Below are 17,556 nucleotides of genomic sequence, written 5' to 3'. Positions count from 1 at the left end.
GCTGCTGTTTGCAGGCATTTAGAAACGACGGTGAAAGAAAGATGGTGGCTGCCGCACTATCGATAGCATCGTGATGGAGGAATCTATAATTCTAAAATGAGCTTTTAGAGGCAAAAGAAGAATCCCAATTGTAAAATTAACCATTAAACGGATTATTGTTGAAAAAGCTTTCAAAGTAGCCACGAAAACAATTAGAATGCTCGCGCGGAGTTACGCGAAGGTATAAAAGAACGCACCGTTTATTACATTTCATGTTGTACGAGGGTTTTATCCAATTCCCGAATCGTGTTAGAGTGAACTCGTGCTACAAAAGTACTGTGTTATACGGGGGGTTACCTGTATAATAAATAAATTGTATTGCGGTGTCATCTGTTATGAGCTTTTGTAATCTGTTATAAAGCATTTTTATATTTTTTAATTATCGTGATATAGCAAAATGCTCAATTTGCAGAGTAGTGATGAATTTCATTATTTAAATAATTACATAAAAATTTATACGTTTAGAACTTTATTTGTAATAGCTGCATGTAATAGTGAATTTAAATTAATATCGATATATATTTATTAATTTAAAACATACACATTTATCAGAAGAGAGCTTAGCAAATGACATAATTTAAAAATTGTTCTATAGTTTTACTTCTTATTTAGTGTATTTCGTATTAGTCTGTCTTCTTTATCTATATTTATAACATGTAAATTTGAAAAATTATATTTTTTGAAATTTGTAATTTAAATGTACTATATAATTATAATTTTACTACTACCCAACTATTTATTTTGAAAATTAATCTGTGAGATAATTTAAATTTTTTTTTCATATTGATGAGCGGAATAATTTACTAATATTTATACAACGGACAGTATTAGTTCAAAGTTCAAAATCAGTAGTATTTTGTAATATTGAAATCTCATTTCGTAAGTTGTTTATAATATAAAATATTCATTATATAAAGCAGGTTAAGGTTTAATACATTTCAAAATATTTTTTCAAATAGTAATTGTGTGTGCTCTTCACAGTTTGAGCATTTCTTCGAAGCATACCATTTCTTTATTTATTCGATTTTAGGTAATACAAAAATTTCACATAATTTCTTGCAGGTCTTACGAATATAGGGATCACTGCCTAAATTAGTGTTACGTATATCAGAGTATTATAGCTGGGAAACTCGTGAAAGCTTAATACTGCATAACGTTTAGTTCTCTTGCAACTTGTGCAAAGGAAAACAAACTTGAAAACGCACTGGAAAGTAATTTCAATTTTATATATATAAGGAAGACTTGCAAAAATAGCCGCTCTACTTTCGCTCCTAGTGGCGACCTTACGCTATTTTTATGTAAACAGATTTGGAAGTTGGTATAAGTTATTTCGACACTTTCTCTTGATCGCGGGTTGGCAACGAATAAATAAGCTGGCCACGTAGATTACTTGAGTTTTATTTTCGTCTCTAACACCTACGTTCTCGCTGAATATCCTCGCTGGAGACATCCCCTTTGCAGATTACCCTTGTGTGAAGGTTTTCCGTGATGTTTTATCACGGGCCTGCGATTTTCTAAAGTTGAGATTCACACTTTTTGAATGAAGGAAATAGTGTCATTTCAGGATGGCGTTAGAAACAGACACGAACTGCGTTTACAATTAAACCGTTCGTTAATATAGAAAAGGCATATTACATAAGACACATCTTCCGTAGTTCTTAAAACTAATCCAACGCGACAAGATACGATCTTCGTACGTTTATATAGTCCCAAGTTCGTCACTTCCTCAGCGAATCAATGTTCTATCAAACTGTTTCCTGGTAGAAGATACGTAACGCACGGTTGTGGGTTTTCGTAGTTAGGTCTCAGCCGGAGAACCTCTTTGTCTTAGGAATTCTTCTACGGCTCTCTGTGGGAAGATTTCCTCTGGCCAGGTGAGGCGAAGAAGATTCTTCTATTACTGATATTGGTGAAGGTTTCAACCTATGGTCGAGACCTCACACTTGTTTTGCGTTATACAATTCTCTAGAAAATAATCAGTTTTCCGCCCTGTGAGTGCTGAGATGGCCATTTTTATGAAGCCCGTCGTAAGTTCGACCAGGACTAAAATCAGATAGACAGAAACCAACCCCCAAAAATTCCTGTCGTTTTTTGAAATTCCTCTTTATGTGCTACCCAGAAAAATACGCAACAACCTTGAATCTCTCAATTACCTGGCCGCGATAAAATGTACTATATAATTATAATTTTACTACTACCCAACTATTTATTTTGAAAATTAATCTGTGAGATAATTTAAATTTTTTTTCATATTGATGAGCGGAATAATTTACTAATATTTATACAACGGACAGTATTAGTTCAAAGTTCAAAATCAGTAGTATTTTGTAATATTGAAATCTCACTTCATAAGTTGTTTATAATATAAAATATTCATTATATAAAGTAGGTTAAGGTTTAATACATTTCAAAATACTTATTTTAATATTTTTGATTTTAAAGTAACAAAGATATTTAATATTATAATGTTTAAAATAAAAATAAAAGTCATTTCGTAAATTTTATATTTTTTTACGTATTTTATTATTTAAGAAATTTAATAATATAACACGCTATTCTTCTGTTAAATAGGTAACATAATAAAAATTTGTAATATTATTACTTTAAATTATTTATTTCTCAGATAGGATAAGGACACTTTTTACTTTCATGGCAGTTATATATAACAGAGGGAAAGTATGGCGATCCGCGAAATGACCTCCCCTCAATATTATTACATTTTTGGACTTAGGACCGACCTTGAAACTTCAAGGAATGCAAAAAGATTTGGAAGATTTTTCTGTATGTATGGGTGTTAGTATATGTGTGTTATGGGATAATTTTGTGCTCCCTCTTCAAAACTTAATAATCCCGGTGCTTTTTGTCGAAAATTTTTGAAATATTGCGGAGAGGTTTAAGTGTAACAAGGATCGATGCTATTAAATTTTGGTGGTTAAAAGTCGAAGGAGTGGGGAGATAAAAGGAGTCGTGAATATCTGCCAGTAGTTAATGAGTAGTTAATAACCAGAGTTAACGACGATTTTACTCGTTATTAGCATTTATAATTTTATGTGAAACCCATCCCTACCTTCGAAATTAAACTTTTTTTACATTTAATAATAATTAAAAATACAAAAGATTTTGGTAATAGAAAATGGTGCCACCCAGTTAGTTTTTATTACTGAGGAACGAACCCGCGATTATCAGTGATTTTATCGACTAAGCTCTGGTTTTATAGAAAAAATAGAAATTGTTTAATATTAAATATGCTAATTAAATAAAAATTTTTAAATGTTTAAACTTTTTAAAATATATTCTTCGAGTATTGTTACTTTTATACTGTTCGAATTCGATATCGAAATGATCATATAAACGTGAATAATCAGATTAAATTTCACTCTGTCTAACAACTTTATTCATTTTTTAATTTTTAATTATTATTTTTAAACATATTTTTTTCTGCATTTGTTATCATAATGCAATAAAAACGTGAAGCATTTTATATTTTATTTTTCAGGTGCAATTTTAGGATTAATACGAGCTTCAGAAATTTTCACAACAAGTTTGAAGAAGTTGTTCATTATAACATTTACGATATGCTGAAAATTCTTACACTCCTTTAACTCAATTCCGATATCTTTTAAAGTATTTGCAATATTTCCTATTAAGTTAGAAGTGTACAAGTTAAATCTAATAAATTTATTTTGACTTAAATCGTGTAGAATGCAAGCGAAGAAGCACGTTGAATTGGAGATGACCGGACAAATTTCAGTCAGATCATTCATCGCCTGGCAGGTGTTACAATCTGATTTAGCTATTGTTCGTCTTACAATATCAAGAAATTTTTCCAATGGCGAAGGTGAAACAGAGCACTTTTCATTTCTTCCCTGTTAAAAAAAATCTTTAATTTATTTTTAAAAATTTAAATATATTAAAATATTATACAATTGTAAATAAATTTCTCATTAAAAGTAATTTAATACAATTCTAATTTTAAAAAAAATCATAGAAATACAGTAAAACTTGTCGAAAACGGAACCTGAATTAAACGAATGCCTTGCCGAATTGGAGAAATATTCTATACACGGTTTACACAGGTTTTACTGTATTTAAAAGTAAAAAAAAAAAATAACTTATATTTATTTCATACATCAGAAGGATATTTTGCAGATGGTTTATCTCTCTCATTTCTTTTCAATCCGTCAATTCTCTCAAATAAAATTATTCCTAAAATAAAGTATATTACTCTATAAATAAATAGTATACAGATTATTAATTAAATATTGTGTTTAAAATTAATTTATTACTTAAGTATATTTATATAGTTATATATAATCTATAAACAAATTGTATACTTTATAATAATTGAGTAAATAGTTACCTACGATAGGGAAAATGATGACCTTCATCTTGATGTAGTTTATCTGCAATCAGAACTGAATCTGCTGCAAACGTTAACGATCTTTATACATAAATTTTCATACAATGTCGAGGTATTTTGATAAAATAATTACCATATTTGTATACGTAATATAATGATGTTGATTTATAGAACAGAGTCTACAGTGGTTTCTTTTAACGATAGATTGTATTTCAATTCATTTCTTAAATAACTAAATATGGTAAACGAGTTTGTAAATTTTAGATTACGATATTATTAACTATTTATTAATCAAAGTGGTTAATGTTGTTTAAATTTTTGTGCTGTATTAAACGTGTTCAAGGGGCATAATTTTTTGTCCATATGTAAAAATTAACACTGAATTAATTTTAATACTTTCCCTTGTTGTGTGTACTGCACGTAACAGTCGAAATAGTAGAACAATTTGTTAATTTTTCAGCACATTTGGAGAACTTACTTAATTATATAATGGAAGTTCGACTGTAATAGATACCTCCTCGCCCGAAGTAGTATGTTATATCGAAGTTTTACTGTATTTATAATAAAGAAGCACATTTCTATGTAAATATTCTAAGTTTTATTTTTCTCAAACCAAGTGACATAAAAGTATTAATCACATATGGTTACACTTTACGATCCACTTTGAGTTGTACAAATATTATTAACATTTAATAAATTGTATTTTTTTTAAATATACAAAAAATTAAAAGTGTGCAATTTACCATCACATTAAATATATAATATAGAACACTTTAATAGTTGACATTCGCTTTACTTAATGGTTTTTCAAGTAAAATTGTCAAACAATTGAGAAACGACAAAAACCTGAGTTAAAAAGAAACCTAAAATCTGAAAATAAAATTAAATTATACAGATATATTATTATAATTCTCATTATCATTTTATTATAAAATAATTATTTTAATACATCAATTATTACTGCATAAAAATGAATTCATTTAGATGAAAAGATTGTAGGAGAGTGTGAACGTGACAGATATTTTCTTTTTTAAATGCTACTTTATCTCTGCCACTATATGATAATACATGGAGTCATGTATTATCGCATTATCACATCTCTCCATTCAGTTTAAACTGTTAACGTACTTNCGTGTTCAAGGGGCATAATTTTTTGTCCATATGTAAAAATTAACACTGAATTAATTTTAATACTTTCCCTTATTGTGTGTACTGCACGTAACAGTCGAAATAGTAGAACAATTTGTTAATTTTTCAGCACATTTGGAGAACTTACTTAATTATATAATGGAAGTTCGACTGTAATAGATACCTCCTCGCCCGAAGTAGTCTGTTATATCGAGGTTTTAGTGTATTTATAATAAAGAAGCTCATTTCTATGTAAATATTCTCAGTTTTATTTTTCTCAAACCAAGTAACATAAAAGTATTAATTAAATATAAATACACTTTACGATCCACTTTGTGTTGTACAAATATTATTAACATTTAATAAATTGTATTTTTTAAAATATACAAAAAAATAAAAGTGTGCAATTTACCATGACATTAAATATATAAAATACAACATTTCAATAGTTGACATTCGCTTTAATTAATGGTTTTTCAAGTAAAATTGTCAAACAATTGCGAAACTACGAAAACCTGAGTTAAAAAGAAACCTAAAATCTGAAAATAAAATTAAAATATACAGATATATTATTATAATTATTATTATTATTTTATTATAAAATAATTATTTTAATACATCAAATATTATTACATAAAAAATCAACTCATTTAGATGAGAAGATTGTAGGAGAGTGTGAACGTGACAAATATTGTTTTCCTTTTTCAATGCTACTTCATCGCTGCCACTATATGATAATACATGGAGTCATATATTATCACATTATCACATCTCTCCATTCAGTTTAAACTGTTAACATACTTAGTGTAATATTTTTTGTATGTACAGAAACAATTGTTTATTTTTCTTGAATGTTTATAAGCAATATAAATGCAATATTTTTATATATTTATTTATGCTTCTAACACAATAAAGTGCTATAAATTAAGACACTTGGCGGGTTTTCTGATCTTTATTTAGTTGATACCTTCCATAATATGGGAAATAATTGAACCAAAACTGACACAACTTAAAATTGAACCTGAAATAATAGACCTAATTGAATTTACCTACAGAAGCAACTACTTTGAAATAAACAGTAAATATTACACACAGAATAGTGGAATTAGTATGGGGTCCGTAATAGGACCGAAACTAGCAGAGATCATAATGATAGAGATAGACAAAGAAATAAGTGACATATATGGTATAAAGTTCTACAGAAGATACGTAGACGACGTCCTAATAATATATAATGAAGTCGAAATTAACACTAATGAAATCAGAAAAATAATAAATTATATCCATAAAAATATTCAATTTAAAATAGAAGAAGATGATAAAATTACCAACAGCATAAATTATTTAGATATTACAATTAAAAGAAATAATACAAATCTCGAATTTGAACCGTTTAAAAAGCAGTGCTTAATAAATACCACAGTTAACTATAATTCTAACATACCACTTCATATATAACAAAACATATTTAATATGGAATACACTAAAATCAAAAATAGAAATAGTATAAATACTAAACGAATCGAACATTTAAATACACTAAAGAAAAAATTTATTCTTTCAGGATACCCAAACAGAATCCTTAATATTTGGGAAACAGAAATAGATAAAAAAAAAACAGATAAAACAATAAGAATAGATCCTAAACAAGCAGTAATAAAATACTGTACATTCGTTTTCCATACATAAAAGGTCTATACGAAGGAGTTAATAAAGAAGTAAAAAAAATTAATTTTAATTTTTTTAACAACATTTAGTACCGACATATGATAAGCTACTCTCCAGATTAAATGCAAAACAAGTTAACAAAATAAATATAACAAAGAAAGAAGAAAGTAAAAATGTAGTCTATAAAATTCCGTGTACATGCGAAAATAAAAAATTTTATATAGGTGAAACTAAACGTAAAGTTAAAGTAAGATTGAAAGAACATATAGCCGATTTGAAATATCGTAGACTAAATTCTGCTTTTCATGAACACTGCCTTTTGAATAATTGTAATATAAATAAAAATAATATAGATATCTTACACAGAGAAAGAGATACATACAAAAGAAAATTCAAGGAAAGTATAGAAATAATCAAAAATCAAAATAGTATAAATAAAAATCCTAGCATCTCTATAAACGAAAACTGGTTAAAAATTTTATATTAATTGTATTCACTAGATCCAAACTATTATTATTGTGAGCAATGTGCTAATTAATAATAATTATCGAACTGTTAAATAAATCAACAATAACAAAAAACTGTAATGTTGTAATGGGAGTCAAATAATATGTAAATTTATATTAACTGTTGATCATGTCTACCAACTCCAAGACATTGTAAAATCATTAGTTCATATAATAATCTATGATATTAAATATTGAAATGTTAAATAAACCAACAATCATACATTGAAAAAATATTGTAGACGTCAGATATGTAAATTTATATTGTAGAAGTTATGTAAATTCGTATTATATTGTCAATCCGTATCAAAGGAAATAAGGATTTCGTGAAACAGATTTATGAGTAGAAAGCATAATCAATTGTATACTAATTTGATAAATGTTGTCCAAGGTATGTTTTAGATCAAGGATTTTGTAGAACTGTTTTATAAGTGAAAGGTATAATCAATTGTGTACAACTTTAATAACAACCGTACTCAAAGTATGCCTTAATTGAAGATAGTTTTATAGATTCTTATGTATAGTTTTGTATATATATGTCATATACTCCCCTAATATTATAGTTGGTTGAATGAAAAAATATTATGAATAAGCTGATGTTACTGGAAAATATCGAGAGTAAGCTGTTACTTCAATCTATAAGACATATATGCATAGATATGATTTATATTTTTATGAATTCTACCAAACTTGTGTTTATATGTATGTTATATTCTTGTTTAATGTTTTAGTTGGCTGAAGAGGGGCTTAAAAGCCCGAAACGTGTAAATTTTTCACACGTATCAACTAAATAAAGATGAGAAAACCCGTCAAGTGTTTTAATTTATAGCACTTTATTGTGTTAGAAGCAAAACAAATTGTAAAGCACGGTTTCATATCATCAAAATGCAATATTTTGTTAGTGATTCCGAGTTATTTAAATTTGAATTAATACAAGTCCTCAACGTACTTTCTTGTATGTTGATAAGAGTGTATATGTGTCAGATAATACTGTAAAATGACTTAAATTCTACATTATTCGTAGTATATGCTAAATTCATAAAGAGATAAAACTTCAATTCCTAACAATATTTTATTTATATGTAATTAAATCATAGTAAATTCCACAACAAATATGTAATCCTAGTCTCACACAGATACACGTGTTTTCTAGTAAGTAACCGTCACGTGTTTGCTAGTAATTTCAGGCACTTAGCTAAATTATTGTAATACCTTAAACTGTTTTCTAAATTAATTTTTCTCTAAACTGTTTTCTAAATTAATTTTTCTCTAAACTATTTGTTAATTATCAAATGTAAATATTTCATAAATAATACCTTTAATATCGATAATCTTGTAACTGGAATCTGAGTAAACAATTTTAATGCTAGTTCCTGTTCCGTACAGAGATTCATCATACTGTAAATCTAAAAAATTGTGTTAAGTTTTTATTTTTTTCCTTAGAAAATGTATAAATCTTCAAATAAACACATATAAATTAATTTGTAAAAAAGTAATTTCACTTGTAACTTACCATATTGATGTCTTTTGTTCTGTTAGTTTTAAAATACAAACTGTAAATTTCTATAAAGATATTTTCATCCTAGAATATAATTATACTTCAATTAAAAACAAAAATTGATCATTCTTCCGTTTATATACGCATTTGTCTATCGATACATCAAATATTTTCATAAGTCGTATTTTATTTTCCTCCCTATTAACTCTCAAAAACTTAAATGCATTTTGCCCTGAAGTGAAAGCGATTTTGAGAACCAAATACGAATTTCTGGGTTCCAATGAATAGATTTCGTGTTTAAAGGGGCAGACTAGGTTAAGAGGAATTTAATGTAAGGATATAAGATGTATACAAATTATAATATATATATATATTATAATTAACACAAAATATAAGTTATGTTACTTACGTTTACTGTGACACTGGACACGAAATAACAGTAGACGAAAATGACGAAAGCAACACACACCATAATAATTTTAAATGTAATATTTAGTCGCGTGTCCGTAACGGTATTTAACAATAAAAGTCTGCCAAATGTGAATTCGATACACAACAAAATAATAATTCCAGAAAACGATAATTCATTCTGTACAACGTTGCATATCTTCAAACTCTCTCTGGCATTTTGAATCAAATTCCAAATTACAGTTACGTCAATATGATTCGTTTGATTTTGTATATATTTGCGAATCATACGAATCTGTAATTTCTGAAATTCGCATAAGAATATAAGAAAACATATATATGAGAAAGCACTCATAATTATGTAAATATTCCGAATTGTACATTGCAGCAAACAGACGGATTGTCCGAACGACCATTCGTAATTGTTAATTTGTAAATAGATAATCGAATTTAAAATTAACTGAACGAAACTCATAAATCCGACTGCGCCTATGTAAAAGCACACAAGATTATTTTGAATTTTCAACAAAGAATTTATTATGTTTATCCTACGTTCGTTTAGAATTTTTCTCCACACAATTCGAGTATTCCTGAACAATCTTCTGCATTTTGTGCTGTTCCAAAAGAAAAGATATTTTAAAGAAAAACATATGCAAGACGTGATTAAAATTCTTACAACCACAACATTATTCTTGTACTTTATAGAATTTTCGCAGAGTTGTAGCGCCATGTCTTCGTTTCCAATGTATAATATCAAGATATAACTGATTATTTTAAAGGTAAAGAATATTTTCAGTGTTAGAATATAGAAATAAGTGAAACTTATTTTCTTATCTGATTCTGTAAAGAAATCGGCTCCGGATATTTTCATTATTAGAATAATAGGAGCAAAGACGATATCTGGAGAAATTTCCCTTTGCATCATATTTTACCAGTAAACAATAAATATTCCGTGGAGTAATAGTATTATTGTAATACACTATAGTTACATACAACAATCAAATTAATAAAGACTAAAGTATGAATGTGAGATTTCCAGACACGCTGTACTGTACAAGATATTATCGTCACAGTACAAAATATTCTAATATAAATATCAGAGGACTCGTTCCTCTTTGTAAATGGAGTTATATAATATCGATCTCGTTTATATCGCATATCGCATAATTTATAATGGTATGGATCGATTAATAAAATACTTTCTTAATGGACGGATAAAATATTGGTAAAATATCAGTAATTTAATAAATGTATACAGACTTATTAGTACGTATATTGCTAATTGCTTTTGTATGATTACTATATTTTAGCTTTTACAACTTTTTACTCTTACCTTGCTTTAAAGTATAGGGGTTCTTTCTTAATAAATTGCAGTAGTTGTTTAATTTAATTCTTAAATGATAGAAACTACGCCAATTCTATACCAGGAATAATTATTAATTGCTGTAAACAGGGCTTTGTAGTCGGAGTCGAAGGTGGAGTCGGAGTCGATTGGTAAGGAAAAGTCAGAGTTGGAGTCGGAGTTGGAGTCAGTAGATTTTTACGCGACTCCACAGCTCTGGCAGGACTGTGGACTCGGAGTCGGAGTCGTGAAGTTTTGCTGTTTTAGCCGGAGTCGGAGTCGGATGGTAAGGAAGAGTCGGAGTTGGAGTCGATAGATTTTTACGCGACTCCACAGCGCTGGTTGTATCTAATTATATCTGAAATTTTATGAGTTATTAGATATCAATTTATAAAATACGAGCGATATAATATATCGTGTGTTAAAAATTGATGATAAAAAGTCTGGATTATAAATAACATGTTTATTTGTTCGTATTTTAAAAAAAAATTTATTATCTACTTATTAACGCATTAGATGCATCCGTTGTTGCAATCAAGAATTTCTTTCTTTCATATTTACTTTCCTGGCTGTTATAAAAACCAGAGAGAAAGTATGGCCATACCACAAGAAAAAACTTCAGATTTGTACATTTTTGAATGTAGGACATTTTGAAATGTGGAGAAATGCAAAAAACAAAGAAAAAAAATTTGAGAGGTAATTTCAGTAGAATGCTATGGATATGTTTGTGTGTGAGTGGCATCCCGTTTGAAGCTTAATAATTTCTATGATTTTTTAAGATTTCGAAAATTTTGTTTACTGCAGAAATTGATGCTGTTAAATTTTGTGAATTAAAAATCAAGTGGTGAGGAGATAAAGTGGGTTTTGTGTATTTCCTGTAGAGTCAGAGTTAATGACGATTTTATACGTTATTTGCATTTACAATTTTTTATAAAACACATTCCTGCCTTCAACATTAAGGTTTTTCCATCTTATAATGACTAAGAACATAAAAAATGATTTAATAAAATATGAGAAAAGATGGCTCCTCCAAAATTTTAAATGTTGCAGGGGGGAAAGTTAAGCAACTCCTTTCTAGTTTATTTTTTGTATGCTTTTTTCAGTTTTGCTCGGTAAACCTTTAATTAATTGTAAATCTGTTTGAAGAGTGTTGCCTCTGGATATAGTGTTACATCTTCTCTCTATTATAATCTGTTAGCTGTTCATTTTGCTATTGGAATATATTGTAATATTTTTTATTTTTATTTTTGACTTTGTTAAATATGATAAATTAACTAATAAACTGTTAGGTGCAAACAAATGTCTATGAATTTAAATTTATTAAAATCGAATTAAATAACCAATGACACAGTGAAAGAATAATGTAACTTATTTCCTTCTAAATAAATGTGTAATTATATTGAGGTAAATGTATATTTGAATGAATTTCAAAAAAATAAATTTATATCAGTATTAAAAGTCAAGAACAAATATATTTATAAGTAGAGAAATTTAATTTTTTAATAACTATATGTATGTCTAAAGCTCAAATGAAACATATTGTGACCAGACGGTTGGCACTTCTTTAGTCCCTTGTCAGTCCTGTCAACAGTCTAAACCACAATGTCAACTCTGAGGAAGACTGAGTGACGACTCGTGAGGGCCTGGAGACACATCGTTTGGTTGAGCGAGGATCGAGAACAAAGACAGGATATAAGATTGAATCCCACTTCTGACACCAGTGTGACCCTACGGTCACGATATTAATGAAGAAAAGAAAAGAAAATTAAACAGAACACAATTAAAAGGGAAAGGAGGCATATCACCATTTTTAATTTCTGTTCTAACCACTTTTGCTACAACAGCTTTGTCTGGCGCAACAGGATTAGATGTTTAAAAGGCTTTAGATAAAGGAACTAGACTAGGATGTAAAAAAATAATAGAGGCATTCTTCCCTTACTATGGCTAAATTTATAACTAGAGTAAGGAGTGATTCAAATTTGGGTATATTTAATGAACAGTCGATGGGATAATGATTAGGAAACGATGTTTGTCATGATAGCTTGTATATCAGATGCATTGAGGCTAATGAACTTTCGTGGTTTATGGTTGAGAGAATGAAGGGATAAAGTGTCATAAGTTACATATCGAGAGGGATAAGACCTAATAAAGATTATATTCAATACTAACATTTACACGCTTTTAGGAAACTCATTTATACCCTCAAAATTAAGCATTTTGCCATTTTACAGTAATTAAAATATAATAGTTTTTTTATAACAAAATCTCACAACAGATGGTACAATACACAATTTGATTTAGGTTGCTTAATAATATAAAGTATTTTTAAAAATTTCATAACATATTTTGAATAAATGTGTAAAAAAATTAATTTTAATTTTTTTAACAACATTTACACGAGTATATATTTAATAAGGAAACGTTATATTACCGTAGTTATAATATACGGTTTATTTATTAAACATAAATATATAACTTCAGAAATTTATATACTCATTTACTATTTCAGTAATTAAAGTAAATATATATGTAAAGGTAAAGATAAACCACAAAAATCGGAAGCATGGCTTAGTGCCTAAAAACTGGTGTATGACAGCTGAAACAAAACAACACGTTTGAAACAAAAGAAGAAAGAGAGTGGTTTTTGGATACCTTGACCATAAAACAGAAGATTTCAGAAGGCAAACCAAGGAAACTTCAAGTTTAACGACAGGAATTCAAAGATTAGAAGATAAAACTTTACATATAGCCCCTATACAAGACGACCTCCCTATAACACTGTTGATAATTCCGTTTTATATGGATTCCATGTTGTACGAGTCACTTAGATTTTACAAATACTTGAGCCGTTCACAGCCTGGCACACGTATTTGTAAAATCTAAGTGACTCGTTCAACATGGAATCCAAATAAAACGGAATTATCAACAGTGTTATAGGGGGCCAACTGTATGTTTTTTTCCTCTTACAAGTTAGTCAGGAATTATTTTAAAATGGATGCTTGTCAGCATTTATATTCGATTGCGTTTATTTAAATCAAATTTTAAAAAGCTTATTTAATTTTAATTAAGGAAGAAAGAAAAAATTGCAACAAGTGTATTTTAAATTCTAATTTGAAACAGTTAAATATACGAATATTTTGTCCGAAAAACTTAATTATTACGAATTTAGGGGCTGACACTTTAGATCAGCTTTCTAATTTCCAGTCTCTTGATTACGTTAATTAATTAATTAATTAACAGCTGCCTTCACCCTATTCCCAAATGTCTCTCATATCATGTTGAAATACTTAATCTTGTTTGGCAGCTGCCTCCTGCACACACGTGTAGAAGCGTCATCTAGTGGTCGCTGCACGCTAAAACGGTTACTCAAGACGCCATTTTTATTTTTGCTAAGCCTCGTATCTCAAAACAAAGTGATCGGGTTAGGCGTGAGCATTAAAGGGAGCTCAAGAGTCAAGGTGGTATAAAACAGGTGGTATAAAAGTGGTGAAAGGTTCATTTGTCGTAAAAAACATGCAGTTGTCAGAATTTTTCCACGAATCAAGCTGGATACAGATTCTGACAAACAAAAGCAGTTTTACAAACTTCAATGCATTCTCTACATTCCATTCCACGGTGAGTTCTGCAGTATTCTTGATAGAATTTGGTGTAAAACATGATTTGACGCATATGAGAGAAGTGGCATTGGTGCAGTAGAACAACTACAGTTTCTACAACCAGAAGAAAAAGGCTTCCTTTCTGAGCGGATTAATAAAGACAACATACAGGATCCATTTATGATTGCAGCTGGCTTCAGAGGTACTGCCGTACACACAACCTTAGGCCTCAGATTGATGGATTTATCTCATGATTGGAATTCCATGACCTCTTTTATTCCGATTATGGATGATGTTTCTGAGTTCTTGAAGACATATAAGAATGCTCGAAGAAGGCGAGAAGAAATAGCTGACTGTCTCCAAGTTAACTTTTCATCTAACCAACGTTTAGTTTTAGTTTAGATAAGCAAATAAAGTCTCTAACCTTTTGGTTTATTCGTGAGAAGAGATTGGTTATTCAAGGTAAGGCAAGGTCTGGGAAAAGCACTGTGATAAAGGAATTTGTTCGACGGGTCAGTTTAGCTTTAGGACCCGATGATATAAAAATGTATGTCCCCCCGGAGCAGCAGCGATCAATATTGATGACTTTACGATGCATTCTCTTCCTCGTCTTCCTATCGTTAGTACGAAATTTCGATCTCTAAATGGAGAAGCTGCAGAGATTCCAGAATGAGATGAAGTCGCTCAAATTCATCATCATCGATGAAATGTTAATGATTAGTGCAAGGATGCTTTACATGATCAGGAGAAAAATATTGAGGGAGACAAACTCTAAGGAAGATGAGCCTGTTGGTGGATTATTTATATATTTGTATGGTGATTCGCTTTTAGATTATCGTTGAACTCGCATTCTCTTTTCTTGCTCATTATGTTAAAAAACTAAAAACATTTTTTAGAATTATATAATAAATTATTATATACATGTTGCTTAAATACAAAGTAAGTAGGTTAGTATGTACATGATTACATGAACGTGTTTAATTGTTAGTTTATAAATTAAATTAATTTTACAAAAACTTGACTGTCATAAAGTACGTATTGCAAACTATATTTTAAAAATTGTTTCAATCCTGTATTTCTTTACAAATAATAATACAGTAATATTAATTTGTATTATCTTTCTTCTGAATTTGCCTTGAGTTCACTTTATTATTCTAATTTTTTTATATAATACTTTTTGTCAAGGAGGTATCGTGTAACGACCCGATAGTTCAAATTTTAAATTATTGGCTCATGTGTCCTAGAAAGAAACGGTTAACATTTGGACCAAATCGAGATTGGCTACTAGCTGGAGCAGACACGATGGATAGCTTGATAATGCGCAGCTCCTGATTGGCCAACCGTTGGACTCACGAATCTATATACAGTAGAGCGTCGATCATCCGAATCAATTAAGGAGTGAGCTTGTTCGGAAAATCGATATTTCAGATAACCGATTATTGTACGAAAAAATATATTAACCAATCCCATGTTGAAATTTTTTTCCGTTGCGTGTCGCTTCGCGTTGAATTTTCGTCGATGTTAAACTTAACGAAGACTATTCTATCGTTAAAAATTATTTTTTTTTGTACGAACAAAATAAATATATTGAAAAATATAAAAACAATAAAAAATTATACTTCAGAATTTAATTTAGTATCAAAAACGTAAAATATCTGAGTAGCCCAAGACATAGCCAAACATTGCAGCGCCACAGCACTGGCGAAAATTTAAATTTGCCGACTGGAATTCTTTCCGATAATTGACGTTTCGGATAATCGACGCTCTACTGTATATAACCCATTCAACCGGTATCCGTCTGTCCGCGTAACGATATGATAACGCACACTACAGGCGCCCTAGCGAATATTTTAAATCAACAATAAATTATTTTTATTTGTAATAGGAATTTATTATTGATACGAATTTATTATTTATACCACGGAATTTTATAAATAATTATTATATGCCTTGCCTTATTATATGCCTCGATTAACCTTGCGACGCACGTTTACGACATCCCGTTACTCGGTAAATGTCGCGCATTGACTGACAGGAATTTTGTTGAAAAAATGGCGGATACGTTTAAAATTGAGATTTACAGCGAAGGTAAATACACAAATTAAACTATTTTAAAGTATTTATAGAATGTTTAATAGGTAGAAATATAGATCCATATGACGCTATTGGGACAGTAAGATTTATCCTCCAAATAAAGAGGTAGCGATCCCCCTTTGTGCGAACAATAAATGTGTAATAAACCATACCCCTATACACGACCCTTCCCGATATATAGTGCTCCAAAAATTATTCTACGTGTCACGTGACAGGCTGTTTGCCACAATTTACTTTGCTAATGAGCGGGCCGGCAAACCCTCGCATGTGCGCAAACACGCGTTAGTTTTTTTTTTGCGCGGTAGGCTTCCTTTTGACCACGGTGTCACGTGACCAAAAATGACGTACACGAATTTTCAGGAGCCTATATCTCGCGAGGGATCGCGAGTAGGGCGTATGGTTCCTTTGAATTTATTGTTCGCACACAGGGACTACAGTTTGGGGGTCGCCACCCCGTTATTCGGAAAGTAAATTTTACCATTGGGACTTTAATAGAGCTGTAAAACATATTGATAGAAACAAAAAGTCAAAGGAACCGTGCCTCACGGAAATTTGTAAAGAACGCCCACTAGGGGGCGTCCCGGGATGCTAGTAGTATATAAGGAGACGAGAAATTAACCCATTTATCTGCCTTGTATGTAGAGTTGCTGCTGAACTACAGATCATGAATTCAGAAGATGTCTTTCTGACAGGAGACACGAAGTATTTGAACTTTGTGACATGCTTATCAACAGACCAGAAGTGGACATCAATGTATGAACATTTATGCTTACTCTCGCTAGTCGCTAGCTTTCTAAGGCAGTGACAGACGAGAGCAATACGCGATCTAACATGCAACAAATAAAATGTTCGCTCGTTTGGACAGCCTGTGAACACTTCTTGTCAGTCTTTACCATAAACACAAAGGGTTTTGTCGG

At 29.9% G+C, this 17,556-nt stretch overlaps 1 protein-coding gene and 1 long non-coding RNA gene across 2 annotated transcripts; both read right to left on the bottom strand.

Annotated features, from left to right (window-relative positions):
- Positions 1-3,024: 3,024 nt before the first annotated feature.
- LOC111630956 lies at positions 3,025-4,457 on the bottom strand. The gene is made up of 3 exons (XM_023375124.1): positions 4,400-4,457; positions 4,169-4,245; positions 3,025-3,905 (listed from the first exon to the last, which is right to left on the bottom strand). The coding sequence occupies exons 1-3, from the start codon at positions 4,425-4,427 to the stop codon at positions 3,525-3,527; spliced, it is 486 nt and encodes a 161-aa protein (XP_023230892.1). The 5' UTR covers positions 4,428-4,457; the 3' UTR covers positions 3,025-3,524.
- Positions 4,458-9,040: 4,583 nt separating this feature from the next.
- LOC111630949 lies at positions 9,041-9,712 on the bottom strand. Its single transcript, XR_002757610.1, has 3 exons — positions 9,609-9,712; positions 9,215-9,283; positions 9,041-9,107 (listed from the first exon to the last, which is right to left on the bottom strand). It is a non-coding gene; the product is annotated as an uncharacterized LOC111630949 (long non-coding RNA).
- Positions 9,713-17,556: the final 7,844 nt, after the last annotated feature.

Source organism: Centruroides sculpturatus, unplaced genomic scaffold (assembly GCF_000671375.1).
Source record: "Centruroides sculpturatus isolate CEXI.00-Female unplaced genomic scaffold, Cexi_2.0 scaffold533, whole genome shotgun sequence".
Taxonomy (NCBI): Eukaryota; Metazoa; Arthropoda; class Arachnida; order Scorpiones; family Buthidae; genus Centruroides; species Centruroides sculpturatus.
This window is presented reverse-complemented; position numbering and strand designations above follow the sequence as displayed.

Bases quoted from the DNA above. Each gene is read 5' to 3' on its own strand.
- LOC111630956 (XM_023375124.1), bottom strand. From the start codon at position 4,427: ATGAAGGTCATCATTTTCCCTATCGTAG. The intron at 4,246-4,399 runs GTAACTATTTAC...ACTTTATTTTAG, and splicing joins CATCATTTTCCCTATCGTAG to GAATAATTTTATTTGAGAGA. The intron at 3,906-4,168 runs GTATGAAATAAA...TTTTTTTAACAG, and splicing joins CTGCAAAATATCCTTCTGAT to GGAAGAAATGAAAAGTGCTC.